The sequence below is a fragment of the Oryctolagus cuniculus genome, chromosome X (genome assembly GCF_964237555.1).
Source record: "Oryctolagus cuniculus chromosome X, mOryCun1.1, whole genome shotgun sequence".
In the NCBI taxonomy this organism is placed as follows: Eukaryota; Metazoa; Chordata; class Mammalia; order Lagomorpha; family Leporidae; genus Oryctolagus; species Oryctolagus cuniculus.
Genome location: NC_091453.1, coordinates 85,437,324 through 85,452,067, shown reverse-complemented (window position 1 = coordinate 85,452,067; position 14,744 = coordinate 85,437,324). Strand labels below are relative to the sequence as shown.

At 40.4% G+C, this 14,744-nt stretch overlaps 1 protein-coding gene across 6 annotated transcripts in view; it reads left to right on the top strand.

Annotated features, from left to right (window-relative positions):
* The window catches only part of MID2 (midline 2), a 102,246-nt gene that overhangs the window by 27,566 nt on the left and 59,936 nt on the right, over positions 1 to 14,744 (top strand). For all 6 annotated transcript variants that reach the window (XM_070067449.1, XM_070067451.1, XM_070067452.1 and 3 more), the window contains exon 3: positions 2,422 to 2,517. In XM_070067449.1, coding sequence (XP_069923550.1) covers positions 2,422 to 2,517 — 96 coding nt within the window. The remainder of the gene's footprint in view (positions 1 to 2,421; positions 2,518 to 14,744) is intronic.

Below are 14,744 nucleotides of genomic sequence, written 5' to 3'. Positions count from 1 at the left end.
ACACATTCTCCTTGTGGAATCTGTGTTTGAATGGAAATTAATTACAGGTTTCTAATTCTGTATCTGCTCTGGGTTCATCATTCTACATTCTATTTCCATATAATTATAGGTCAATATAATCTTTTGTGATAAATGGAATTTCCATCGATATAGGAATTTGGACTAGTCTGCTAGAGGAATCATCAGCTGATTGAATCCATTACTGATTCCTACTCTCTAACTTAAGCTAGACCCTTTCATCCAACCAAGCTCTGTTGTATTCACCTTATGGCCAGACTTTTGAAGAAGAGTCTAGACTTGCAGCCTTCACTTTGTCACTACTGATGTGCTCTTTAACCTTGTATGATTTGGCATCTACTTCCAAAAACTGAAACTCCTTTTTCAAAAGTCATCTGCAACTTCTAATTACTGAATCCAGCTGCCTTTTATCAGTTCTCATATTTCTTGTACTCTCTGCATATTTGACATGACAAATTCTCTCTTGAAACATGTTTTTTTCGATTATCCTATTATCTTGGCCCAGATCTGCATTACCAACTGCCTGGAATATTGCAGCTTCCTGCTAACCAGTGTCCCTCTGCCCCAAGCTTTCCTGTTTCACTCTGCCCCACCTTATTGTTGCTAGATTAATCTCCTAAGTGCATCCATGATTATGCCATCACCATGCTCAATAGCCCCCAACAAGTAAAATAAGGTTATGTAGCCTAGAAATGATATATCTATGTATATTTTCTAGGATATATTAAGTGGAAGAAAGCCAAGATTTTAGGGAGCTATAGCTACTTAGTGGATAGAAAATGAGCCAAGAACATGAGTCCCCTGTTTTCCTCCACATCCCACCTACACTCCCAGGTTCTCCATCATCCATTCTGAAATCATGAACTTTTAACAACTCGAAACCATGGAGACAACCATGGGAAGGAGTGCTAACAGGAAGTTACAGTATTACATTTGGAACAGAGTTATGAGATATTGGGGATGGTTAGTGAGAAAGGAATAGATGGAATATTGGGGCAGATCCTGTAGGAGAAGCAGCTACTATAATTGAAGACTTGGAATGCAGAGGAATTACAAAAGCCCATGATCAATCCAGGGTCAGAATACTTTGTATTTTTTCTCATTAGAGATGGGAGCGAGTAGCTTGCTCAACTGAAAATATGCTCGAATTTCTAGTACTATTGTAACTGTGTCATATTCAACAGATCTGCAAAGTGCTCCTAATGTGTTCCTAAAAAGAATGCCCTCTCTTGTTCCAGTCAGGCTTTGCTTTTGAAGCCTGGCATCTCTGTGGGTGATGCCTCAGGGCCAAAGAAGGGAAATTGATACAATGCTTGATTTTGATGAATCCTACACTGAAAATACTACCTCTTTTTTCTGAAGGAGGCTACTGTTAAAATATAAAATTTTATCATTAAAAAGACAAAAAAAAATCAAAACGGTGACTGAGAGCTAAAGACCTGAATTCCAGTCCTAGCTTTGTCTCATGGTTATATGAGTATATCAAACACTTTTCCTTCACTCTGAAGCTTGATTCTCTTATCAGTAAAATGCTGGAATCTCCTACTTCATGAGGTTGTTATGATTGTTAAATATTATATATGCAATTGCTTGGCATAGTGTCCGGCAGATAGTACTCATCCACCAAATTGCATTTTTTAGTCTACTTCTCTATAAAAGAAGACAGTGATACCTGTTCTTCATATACTATAGGATTACTATGAGGGGAAAATGAGATGTTGGTTATTAAATACTTTGAAAATTTAGGAATAGTATAGAATAAAATTTAGAAATAGTATAGCACATTAGGTGCTTTTTAAAAAAGATTTATTTTATTTATTCAAAAGACAGAGTTACAGAGAGAGGTAGAGACAGAGAGAGAGAAAGAGAGAGAGAGAGAGAGAGGTCTTCCATCCGCTGGTTCACTCCCCAGATGGCCGTAACGGCCGGAGCTGCGCCGATCCGAAGCCAGGAGCCAGAAGCTCCTTTCAGGTCTCCCACGCGGGTGCAGGGACCCAAGGACTTGGGTCATCTTCTACTGCTATCCCAGGCCACAGCAGAGAGCCAAATTGGAAGAGGAGCAGCCGGGACTAGAACTGGTGCCCATGTGGAATGCCAACGCTTCAGGCCAAGGTGTTAACCGCTGTGCCAGAGCGCTGGCCCCACATTAGGTGCTTTAATGTCAATACATCCTACACCCAAAGAATCATAAATGCCATCTTTTCCCCAATAATGACAGTCTGAAGCAAATAGACAGCATTATTAACTAGTACCTACACCAGTGCTTCACAAGTGCTCAATGAATCTTTGAAGTATTTGACTACTGACTGTGACTGATCTGTACATGATATTGTTTCTCAAGCTTATTGTTCTTTTTTATCCCTCTTCCCTGTTTCCCTCTGGCTTCACACTCTGCGATGACAGCAAACTCTGGAGATGAACCTCACCAACCTGGTTAAACGCAACAGCGAACTAGAAAATCAAATGGCCAAACTAATACAGATCTGCCAGCAGGTCGAGGTATGTAACAGAAACATTTGTGATTCTTTCAGAGACTGTGAATTGGGTGATCTTTTGGGGTGCTTCAGTTTCATCAAAGTATAGTTCAGTCGTTTGGGGACTTCAGTTTTGTCAGAGTGTAGCTCAGTCATCTGGAATGAAGGACTTAATGGTAGTTGGAGGAAAGTCATTCATTAGGATGCTTACTCCATGGAAAGTGACAGACATATATGGTTTAAAACAATAGATATGCAGTGGCAACGGAGTAGGAGGCAACAGTCTAAGGGAAAATCGTTTCTCCTTTCCAAACAGAAGGCAGTGTCAGAATCAGAGAAGTCTGCTTCTTTCTTCAGCAAATTGGACATTATCACTCCTGAAAGTTGGGAATCCTGGGTCCTTGAGGTTCATTCAGCGTAATATCCTTTCTGTAATGATATTATCAGAACCGTTTCTCTTCTTCTTAGCTACTCTCCCTTCATCCCTTGCTGGTAGTCCTATCTAAACTCTGTGTGTTCCCACATGGTCCCCACTTGTTACCACTCCAGTTCTTGTTATCAATAAATTATATTGATATTAAATTTGTCTGTAAGATGTAAAGTTCTGAGCAAGTATAAGGTCTTAAAAATTGTTACATCAAAGCTTAAAGCAGTGCTTAGAAGAGGGGTTGACCTCTTCTTAAATGTACATGAAAAAAAGATGCTATTTTCTCTCTTGTTCTCAAGAGAATTAAACTTCAGCCATAGCATTTGATTTTGTTTTGATTTTGCTGAATAGGTGATGGTAGTGTTTAAGGTGTAAATTGAACTGGGTAAAATATTACAGGATTCCTCACGGACAGTGGTTGGATAAAAATGTTTCTAATTCTATTTAGAGCCTGCTAGTCTAGTTCTAATCTTACTTGTATGACAGATAGGTGTAAAAGTTCAAGCTTGTTCTATCTTAAACAATAAGATAATTTAATTAAATTCTTATGTCTGAATTCCACTTGAGGATTCTTATTTTAAGAGATTGTGGAGAATCTTCTTGTAAGGCAAAGAATCATCTTATTTTATGAGTAACCCCCTGCTCTCCAAACATTTGGCTTTTGTAAAATATTGGCTTTAATCTAATAGAGTGTACTTGTGTGATGAGCACACCATAGCAATTTAATCCCTGCTGGATACTCCATTTGTGGAAGAGAGTAATGCTATATGTAGAATACTGATTAAACTCAGGTGTGAGATTGAGGAATGGGGTGGAGTAATTTGGGAACAAGCATAAAGAATGAAAAGAAAGTACGCTGGAATGTGAATTGCAAAAATGAGTTCTAGACTTGGCTCTTTCATTAATCATGGTTTGAATGTAATTCATTTAGCTTCTCAGTTTCAGTGTCCTTAGCTATAAAATAGTATGAGACCTTTGATGTCTTCCAAGATTTCATAGGTCATGATTCTGTGAGTGGTTACTTTCCTTATTCTGTTCTTTTTCTTTACTGTCTTATCTTTTCCAGGAGGATAAAAACAAAATATAAAATATTTTAGAATGGTTTCCAGCTCATCAGAATCTCTCTGTGTTCTACTCAGCCTCTGATTATGCTGTTAGATGACAGTATAAGAAACTCACACTGGTGAAGGGACAAGAGTATATTGTAAGCAGGAGACAAGATAAGGAATCCCATGGTATAGAATTTGCATGATTGAAGGTGGAGTGACAGTTAATAGTGAATAAAACATGGTTAGAAATTATAATCATCACCTTCTTCATTCTTATCAAAGAGTTTATTAAGTACGGAGCAAGCTGCAGTCAGAAGAGCGAAGTAAGCAGTTTGGTTTCATTACTCATTCACTTTAGGACCTCTTTAACATCTAATCTCTCCACCCTTGGAAACTTATCACCCTGGCCTGCCTCACCCAGACTTAAACTTGTTCCAACCTTCCCAAGCCCATCCTGCCAACCAAAGCTTCTTATTCAGAGTCCTACTCTTTTCAAGTGGCAAGGAGCTAGTTTCATAAAAACAATTTATCATTGTGTTAATAGGGGAGGAGTCATTTTAGCCTTTCAGGTATCAGGTGATGTTTTATTTAACAGTACCTTTCTGAAGTTAGTGTTCCTGCCCAAGTCTTAAAGTGGTGACATTTGCCCATATGTAAGTGAAGTAGGAGGGATGAATAGCTCCATGAGGAACCAGCAGTGTAGGTATTCAAGAAGCACCCTTAGGGATGCTTGTTAAATCCCACTGTGCAAGCCATTGTCAGCTTTGGCTACACAAAAGGTCAATTTTTATTAATACCTCTTTATGCATGGCATTGTACCAGGTACAAAGAAAACAGCAGGGGCAAAATATCTGGCTTCTGAGGGATGTCACACTACAAAAAATCTACTGTGATATGGATGCATATATGCAGGAAATAGGGACAACAGAATAAAAATGTTAATTGAGAACTGGGGGAAGATAGTGAGATATATAATACTGTTGAGTGTGAGAGAGTATTTTGGGAATTAACTCCATAATCTACTTGGTTTAGGATTCTGTCTTTGACAGGAGCCCTACAGGAGAGTTTATGGAAGACCATGACAGTCCTCCATGACCTCATTGCTTCTGGATGGTCAAGGATGTGCCCTTACCATACCCATAATAATAGGTGAATCTAGGTTACTTTATTATACTCATTCAACACAGAGCCTGTGTGGGCAAAAAGATTCAAGACAAGCCTCAGGATTAGAAATTCAGTTAAAGAAGGGACCTGAGATTTTATAATGCTTATAAATACTTCATAAAATGAAATAAATAATAGGATATTGTTAATCTGGAGAACCAAACACTCAAGAGTGATTTGGAATTTTTTTCATTTTATCTAATCCTAATTTGTCTAAAGGGAATGACTATACTCATGGTGTAAACCAGGCATTTCACATTGGGCGGGGGTGGAGGATACCAGCTAAGGCACTTCTGAGAAACTAGAATAGGCTATTTTCCTGCCAAACCTGTTCCCCTTCTTATTGTCTGCAAATGTTTTTGTCACAGATTGACTTGCCATAAAGAAGCCATAAATACTGCCTCCCTATCCCTGTTCTTTTTCCCTGTTCTGTATTCTCCTCAGAAAGTAAACAAAGCTGAAGTCTTCCTATTATTAGAGAAACAGAGATTAAGATCACTACAGATTTGTTAGCTGAATTCTATGGAAATATATCTTGTTAGAGTTCTGTAGCTAGGCAGTTGGAAAATACTATCTGTTGGACTGGAGAGCATGATAAGGAGGTAGAGACAGACCCAAGATTCTTTTTGTTCTGGTTAAGGAAGGGAATGCTTTGACCTTGTTAACGGTGGCTACTTGATCTTTATATATAGCTCTTTGTCCTGGCTCATCAGGCATCCTTTGTTTACATTTCCAGAGGAAATCTCTGTATAATGCATAGCCAAGGGAAAATGTATACCAACAGATGGATACTTCCTCTTGGCTTCCAAGACCCCATGGGCTTGTGAATAATAATCATTCTTGAAGATAGCAAAGGAAAAAAGAGTTAAGTACTTATTAATCAGTCACTGAACAACATTTCTCAAGCGTACACTATTTACTTAGTATGGTGGGTAATGTGAAGGCTATAAAAGAAGTCTATGTGGTTGATGACACCATGGAACTTTTACTCTACCTAGAGAAATCACAATATTTAGTAAGAAAGAAAATAAAGCAGTATACAGTATAGGAATTACAAATAAATGTAGGGTAGCCCTTCCGATTTTACTCATTTATCCTTGTTCTTATGTTTTAGTACACTGAGAATATGAAAGCCCTTACCAGGATATTCTGTGTTGTGCCTTCTTTTTCTCTTCTCCCAAATCGTAGTAATTGAATGGATTAATTCATTCCAGAAGCTCCATGGTCAGGTTAATTTTTTTTTTCTGGCTCTTGCCAGCTTTTTAAGGAGCTGGCTGGCACTACTCTTTATAATTAGGAATAGAAGGGGGGAAAAGTGAGATAAGTTGGAAGAGAGGGAGTTGCTTCCCTTAGTTTGGGGAGTTTCTGTTTTCTGTTCTTCTGCTATGTTTATCACTGTTGGAACTCTTTCTCTTTAGAGTTCAAATTTTTGGAGCTTAGTATACTCCTTTTTTTTGTTCCTATTGATCAATGGAGGGGTATTTGATTTGAAAAGGGCAAAAATCTTAGAATCCATGTAATAGATGTTTGATTGCTTCTCCAAACATTAAAAATAGGCCTTTGAAAAATTAATTTTAAAAACACTGCTATGGATGATTTCAGCAAATGATCCTTAAATGTTTAGTGTGTTGAACTAGAAGAAGGAATGGAATCATCCAAACCAGTAAATTGCAAATGTTTGTTGGAGGAGCCCTCTACAAAGCACTGAGGTCACCATAAAATGAAGGAGTGATTAGAGTGAAGTGAGTGTAATCAGGGAAAAGGCATTTTAGCCAAATGTTGAAGGAGAAAAAATAAATTATTCTCTCTGCAGTGATAGAGAGCAGAGATATTAGTGGAAGGTAGAAATGAACAAATTGTACCAGCAAATTGGCACCCTAAGCACTTGCTATATAGAGCTAAATAGGAAATGATTCCTGTACTCAAGAAAGGCACAGATTGGTTGAGTACCTGACAAAAGAAAATGACAAATAGAATGTGAAGGGATAATTATTGTAATGAAGGCAAATGCAAGATGACAAGTTAGTATAGAGGAAGAAATACCCAAGTCTACCTGAGGAACTTAAGAAAGGCTGTAGAAAGAAAATAGAAATAAAACTATCTTGAAATAAAGGTAGAATTTTTGCCAACAAACATGAAATAGAGGCGTGAAAGGGACCACATGCAGGACTACAGAAAGGTGATCAGCATAGAGATGTTTAGGGAACCACAAGAAGGTTGGTTCAGTAAGAATGTAATATGTTGAGAATCATTGCCAAGAAGTGAGCCTGGAGAGACAGTTTGGGCCAAAATAATGAAGGGCCAGTATGCCGTGTAGAGGTGTTGAGACTTTATTCTAAGGAGGCTATGGAGCCATGAAGTGATTTAAAGCAAATAACTGGATAAAATCTGCTTTTAAAGGAGGATTGTCAGCCGGCACCATGGCTCACTAGGCTCACTAGGCTAATACTTCGCCTGCGCCACCGGCACAGGTTGGGGCGCTGGATTCTGTCCCTGTTGCTCCTCTTCCAGTCCAGCTCTCTGCTGTGGCTTAGGAAGGCAATGGAAGATGGCCCAAGTCCTTGGGCCCTGCACCCGCATGGGAGACCAGGAGGAAGCACCTGACTCCTGGGTTTGGATTGGCGCAGCGCGCCAGCCGTAGCAGTCATTGGGGGGTGAACCAACGGAAAGGAAGACCTTTCTGTCTCTCTCATCTCACTGTCTAGCTCTGCCTGTCCAAAAAAAAAAAAAAAAGGAGGATTGTCATGGCTGTGGACTGGAGGATGGGGCAAGGGTCAAAATTGAAGGCCAAGAGACCAGTTATACTTTTACTGATCTAGGGAGAGATGAAGGTCTGACTTGAAGTAGTAATGGTAGGATGAGGAAGGAAAAGATACATTCAAAACATACCTAACAGAATCAATATTACTTGATGCTCAATTAGATATAATGGGTAAAGGAATGCGAGGGGATTCTAGAATGATTCACAAGTTTCTGAATTGGCTTATTGAGTGCACCTATTGCCTTTAATAGGTTAGGAAATACAAAAGGAGTTCTTTTGAGACACACGATGCTTGTGGTATTGTGGGAAATGGCTAGTAGGCAATTGGCTGGCTGGATCTGGAGGTCAGGAGAAAGGTCTCAGAAAGGAATAGAGTTGGAAGAGATTAGCATCTAAATATCATTTAAAGCCATGGGGAATGTGTGGACTGAGAAAAGGGCCTTGGAAAGATCTCCAATCCAGTTGTTTGGTACTCAGAATACAACAACTGACCTTCCAAAAATAGATAGGACTTTGGTGTTTAGATGAGATTACTGAGGGCTGGTATACATTTTAAAAATTAAACATCAGAAGTAAATTATTCATTTGTGGAAACATTCAGTTTTGGATGTTATTATTGGGATGACTACAATAATAAGAAACACTTACTGAGAATTTCTTCTGTTCCCTTTATGTATTTTAACTCACTTAATCCTCACGAGAACTTAGTGAGATAGACAGTGTCATTATTCTTGCTTGAAAGATAAAGAAGTGGAGATACAGAAGGGTTTAAGTGATTTGCCAAAGTCTTTGCTAGTAGGTAACAGAGTGGGGATTTCAATCTAGGCACTTTAGCTCCAGAGCCTGTGTCCCTAACTACTCCATTACATTTCCTTTTGCAAGATCAAGGTACACACCATTTGGATGTCTCTTGTTCATCACTGGTGGTTCCTGGACCAATCAGGAGGATGATTTATAGTAAGTAAGGAGTATGAGGTAGGAATGTGAATTCTAGAGGAAAGCAAAGGAGAAATGGAAAAAAAAAAAGTCAAGAGAGGAGGACAACCAACAAAAACAGAGGCTCAGATTATCAAAGGAAGCAAGTCCTTTAAGGTGTAAAACATTTGGCAGAGTCCATTGGCACAGAGACATTGTAGAGGAAGGTATCATTAGTGACTTTTGAGGGAGAAGGTGGTTCTGGGCAAAGGGGAGGGTAGATGACAGATTCAGAGATCAAGGACAAAGTAAGTTGTAGGAAAGTGCAGGCTGTGAGAAGTTTGATCATGAAGGTGAAGAGACAAATAGAATGGTAATTACTATCCTTTTGAAGTGCAGAAATCAGATATAAAGCTCTAGTTGTGTATTATAGTGTTACTGGGCAGCTAACTATAGGAATCACTAAATCCACTGCCTCTGACCACATATGCGTCATTTCGATTCCTGACATGGTATCTAGACACCACTCCAACCCTGAACCCTATTTCCTAGCTCCAAAGTCTGGGTTTCTTTTTATTTATTTATTTTCTTTTATGAGAGAGAAAGAGAGAGAGATGGGGCCAGTGTTGTGGCGTAATCACCACTTGCAATGGCAGCATTCAATATTGGCACCAGTTTGCGTCTTGGCTGCTCCACTTCAGATCCAGCTCCCTGCTAATGCACCTGGGAAAGCTGCAGAGGGTGGCCGAAGTACTTGGGCCCCTGAATCTATATGGGAGACCTGGATAAATCTGGCACCTGGTTTCTGCCTGGCCCAGCCCTAGCCATTGCAACTATTTGGGGAATGAACCAGTGGATGGAAGAGCTCTCTTTCTCTCCATCTCTCCCTCTCTCTCTCTCTGTAACCCTGCCTTTCAAATAAATAAAATAAATATTTTTTAAAAACGAATATGTGAAGAATTCTTTATTTGATATATAAGGAAACTTGTTTGTTATCCTGCCCAAATTCCCCTTGATTTTGGTTTCTAAGCAAAAGTTTTTTTTTTTAAAAAAGTTTTAGGTAGAGACACATGCTTTTACCTCTATTTATTTATTTGAGAAGGACATGAAAAGAGAGAGGTAGGAGATAGGGATACCATACACTGCTCACTTCCCAAATGCTTGTAATCCAGGAGCCAGGAACTCAGCCCAGCTCTCCCATTTGGGTGGCAGGGACCCAAGTACTTGATCCATCACCTGCTGCCTCCAAGGGTGTGCAATAGCAAGAAACTGGTATCGGAAGAGGAGCTAGAATTTGAGCTAGGACTCAAACCCAGGCACTGTGGATATGGGATGCAGAAATCTCAAGTGGTAGGCCAAACACCCAAACATTCTCTCTTTTCTAGTAGAGAGAGAAAGGGGGAGAGAGAGAGAGAAAGAGAGAGAGAGATCATTCATCATTCTTTGGGTTGTGTAAATGTTTATTAGCCAAAATGTTCTGTGAATATTTTTGTGAGAGCTGAATGAGCAAAAGCAGTAGTTCCTGAGAAGGATTTGGGCTGTCAGCACCTTGTGAGAATGAAACACCTGTTCTGAAACTACTGTGGATTATTAGGTAGAGGAAATGGTTTCTATGAACAATGGAAAAATAAGAGCATGGTGATATAGTCAGTGTAGTTACTTACACTACTGTGAAGACTAATTCAGAGTATTACCTTCAATCTTATTGTGTATATAGCAATTGACATTTAACATAGATGAAAGCCCTAAATCATTTGTGCAATCTGAAGTGTGGGCATGGCCTATTTTTTATGCTAGGAAAGGAAATGCTATTTTTTAGATACCTAACATGCTCAATCCTTTTTCAAAAATACTTTGTGACAATTCTTGATATATTTTAGTGAAATACTATTTTTTGAGAACATTAAATGTTACAGTTGAAATATTTGTAAGATATGGACACATGATAGGATTGTATGGATAAAATACAAGTTAGGATTAATATTGTTTTCCTTCTCCACATCCCCTACATCTGTAGGGCAGTTAAGATTCCGGGTGTGGTTATGTCTTTAAAGTCAAACAGGTCATTTAGATATGTACTCTCATTCTGCTTTTGCACTTCCCTTTTAGCTCATCCAAAAGCTTTTAGCTCATCCAAAAGCCCCATTTCCCATATGCTGCTGCCTTTTTTTCCAGTTTATTCTCAGTATTCAAATTCCAGGTTACTCACCAAATCATCAGAACACTTGTCTAATTTTGGCCCCTCCTCCTTGCTTCACTCTTTTTATAATCTGTCCCATTATCAGTGTGTTCTTAGAAAGTTGAAATCCTAAGAATTCAGCTAAAAGACTATTAAGCCTATCTTTTACCTTTGAATCTTTTCAGTCATATGCCTGTGTTCAATCTCATCTGCAATAAAACCCAATAAAAACAAACAAATTAAAAACATTAAAACCAAACAGGCATCATTACGACAGTCTTGTACGCAGTTTGTTGAGGTGTCCTTTCTGCCTGCCCATCTAGAGGAGTCCAGCTGTATGATATGGGAATTAAGGACTGGGAGGAGAGAATCATATTTGAATCCTTTGTTCTGGGCACTGTGCTAAAGGCATTATTGTTTCTAATATCACAGAGTGTTTATTACAGCCATGTGATACAAGTGGTAATAGTCTCATTTTGCAAACGAGGAACCTGATAGTCATGGAAATTAATCATCTTACTCAAGGTCACACATAGAGTAAGTTGGGACCCTCCGACTCCAAGTCCATATTCTTTTTTTTTTTTTTTTACAGGCAGAGTGGACACTGAGAGAGAGAGAGAGACAGAGAGAAAGGTCTTCCTTTTGCTGTTGGTTCACCCTCCAATGGCCGCCGCGGCCAGCGCACCGCGCTGATCCGATGGCAGGAGCCAGGTACTTATCCTGGTCTCCCATGGGGTGCAGGGCCCAAGCACTTGGGCCATCCTCCACTGCACTCCCGGGCTACAGCAGAGAGCTGGCCTGGAAGAGGGGCAACCGGGACAGAATCCGGTGCCCTGACCGGGACTAGAACGCGGTGTGCCGGCGCCGCTAGGCGGAGGATTAGCCTAGTGAGCCGCGGCGCCGGCCTCCAAGTCCATATTCTTTACATAGCATTATGTAGCCTGGTGGAGAAGGAGCTTATTCACTTGCCACGGATTCATTTGTGTTCAGATAGAAAGGAGATAGCTCTAGAATGCTCACTATTTTTCTGGGATAAATAGCTGTAGTTCTGGAAGAACAGATGGGGCTTGGCATTCCTGAATCCATGGTAAGCCACTAGTTGCCATTGTCCTGCTTTTGGTCACCAACAGAAGCTTTCCGTAGCCTAACAGCCCTTCTTGCAGGTAGAAAGGAGACGGAAGACTTCTGCTCCAGTTGGCAGAAGTAAGCAGTGGTACCCATGATCCCGCACTTATTTGCTCAGATTGTTGTTGTCCATGTAGGGGGTGAAAATATAGTGGGCAGCTCCAGGGATCAGTATTGTCCCCAGGCACACAGTTTACAGTGGGGCCTGCACTGCTTTGCCAAGACTGCCTGGCTGAGTCCTTATTCTAGGGCTGTGCATGACCATGTTGAAGGGTAAAAGTAGTCTTCCGGAAACAGATTTTCTTAAAAGTTACAAAGAATTTGGCAGTAGAGACATACTCTCAAAAGTACACTTCATATTACTACAGTTTTAAAAACTATAAATAATAAATATAATACTATAGTGGTTGCAAATATATAGATTTCTTCAGAAAAAGAGTGAATGCATTCTTACTATTAATGGTGGACCTATGCATTTGGATCTGGCTAAAAAGCCCATGAGAGTATTTCAGGCATGGAAAGCCAAGACACTGTGGCAAAAAAAAATGACCTAAATGAAAGATCTCTGTGAGTGAGATCCCAGCGGAAAGAATGGGCCGTCAAAGAAGGAGAGAACTTCCACTTTGACTATGGCCTTGTCTAAATAAGATCGAAGTTTGTGAACTCAAGAGGCTTCCATAGCCTTGGAAGCTCATGACAAGAGCCTCGGGTGATCACTGACATCATAAATAAGAGTGTCAATTGTTAAATCAACAACAGGAGTCACTGTGCACTTACTCCCCATGCAGGATCTCTGTCCTTCATGTGTTGTACTATATGAATTAACGGTATAACTAGTACTGAAACAGTACTTTACACTTTGTGTTTCTGTGTGGGTACAAACTGTTGAAATCTTTACTTAATATATACTAAATTGATCTTCTGTATATAAAGATAATTGAAAATGAATCTTGATGAAGAATGGGATGGGAGAGGGAGTGGGAGATGGGATGGTTGCGGGTGGGAGGGTGGTTATGGGGGGAAAAAGCCACTATAATCCAAAAGTTGTACTTTGGAATTTTATATTTATTAAATAAAAGTTTAAAAATGGTGGACCTGTATCCTTTGATGGAATCATTCAAGAGTATATGTACCTCAGGACAGAAAGAGAATCCCACAGTTCAACCCATTGCCACTACCTGACCTCTCACCTGTGTTGAATCTTGAATCCAAGTTTGTTGTGTCTCAGACAATTCTAGGAACTCTCATTACTCCTTTTCTAAAAGATTTGTTCATTTATTTGAAAAGTAGAGTTACATTCACTCCCCAAATGACCTCAATGGCTGGTGCTGGGCTAGGCCAAAGTCAGGAGCTTCACCTGGGTTTCCCATGTGGGCAGCAGGGGCCCAAACACTTGAGCCGTTTTCTACTGCTTTCCCAGGCATATTAGCAGAGAGCTGGATTGGAAGTGGAACATCCAGGACACACACCTGGGATATGGGTGCCATATGGGATGCCGGCACTGCAAGCAGCAGCTTAACCCACAGCACCACAGAGCCAGCCCCTCTCAATACTTTTACCAGTTTTAAGTGCATTAGCCCATTTATTCTGCACAATAACCTGAGTAGTTACAGCCTATTCCCACTCTCGTTTTATACTTGGGGACCTTGAGGCACAGAATGGGTAACTAATTTGCACAAAGTCACACCGGCAGTGAAAGTCTGAGGTTTGCATCCAATTTGACTAATGTCTATGCCATTTGCCACTGTGCTGTATTAAAAGTGAGGGATAGGGGCAGGCATTGTGATGCAGCAGGTTGGGCTGCTGCCTGCATGCCAAATTGGAGTGATCAGTTTCCGGTCCTGGCTACCCTGCTTCCAACCCAGCAGACAATGGCCCAAGTACTTGGGTTCCTGCCTCCCATATGGGAGACCTACGTGGAGTTTCTGGTTTCTTGCTTCGACCTGACCAAGCCCCCAGGCTATTTCAGACCTTTGGGGAATGAACTAGAGGTTGGAAGATCCCTTCCCTTCCCTTTCCTCTCCTTTCGGCCCCTCCATTCCCATCCCATCTCCTCCCTTCCCTTCCCCTCTCCCTCTCTTGCTCTGCCTTTCAAATAAATAAATCTGAAAAAAAATTGAAGGGCAAAACTAACAAGATTCATTATTTGATGGCTTTACGTGCAAAGTTTTGCAAGTTGCTGATTACTGTATTTATCTGAGTGACAACAGGTTATGTAGAAGGAGGGAAAGCCTGCTCTAAACATAAGAGACAATATTATATGATTTATAAGAGATGTCTGTATAAGCCATCTTGGTGTGTCCACGTGGGAATGTCAGCGTGATAGATACTAGAGCAGTACTTGGGCACGTTTTTCTTTGTGGTGATAAAACGTTTATAGAGCATGCATCTTAATGCCATTGCATGTGCTATGCCTCGGTGTAATTTCATAGATGGCTGCCATGTGTTCATCTTTGTGTGTATATGCATGGGGTTGTATGTGTAAAGAGGACATGCATGGAAAGAAGCCCCTATGTCCAGTGAGAGAATTAGTATTTAAACTGAGTGGTGAGGGCTGCTTTGACCTCAGGGGAGCACTTCCCCCATTCCTGCCCCCCCCCCCGCCCCGGCAGAGTTGTTTTCAGTCCCTTGC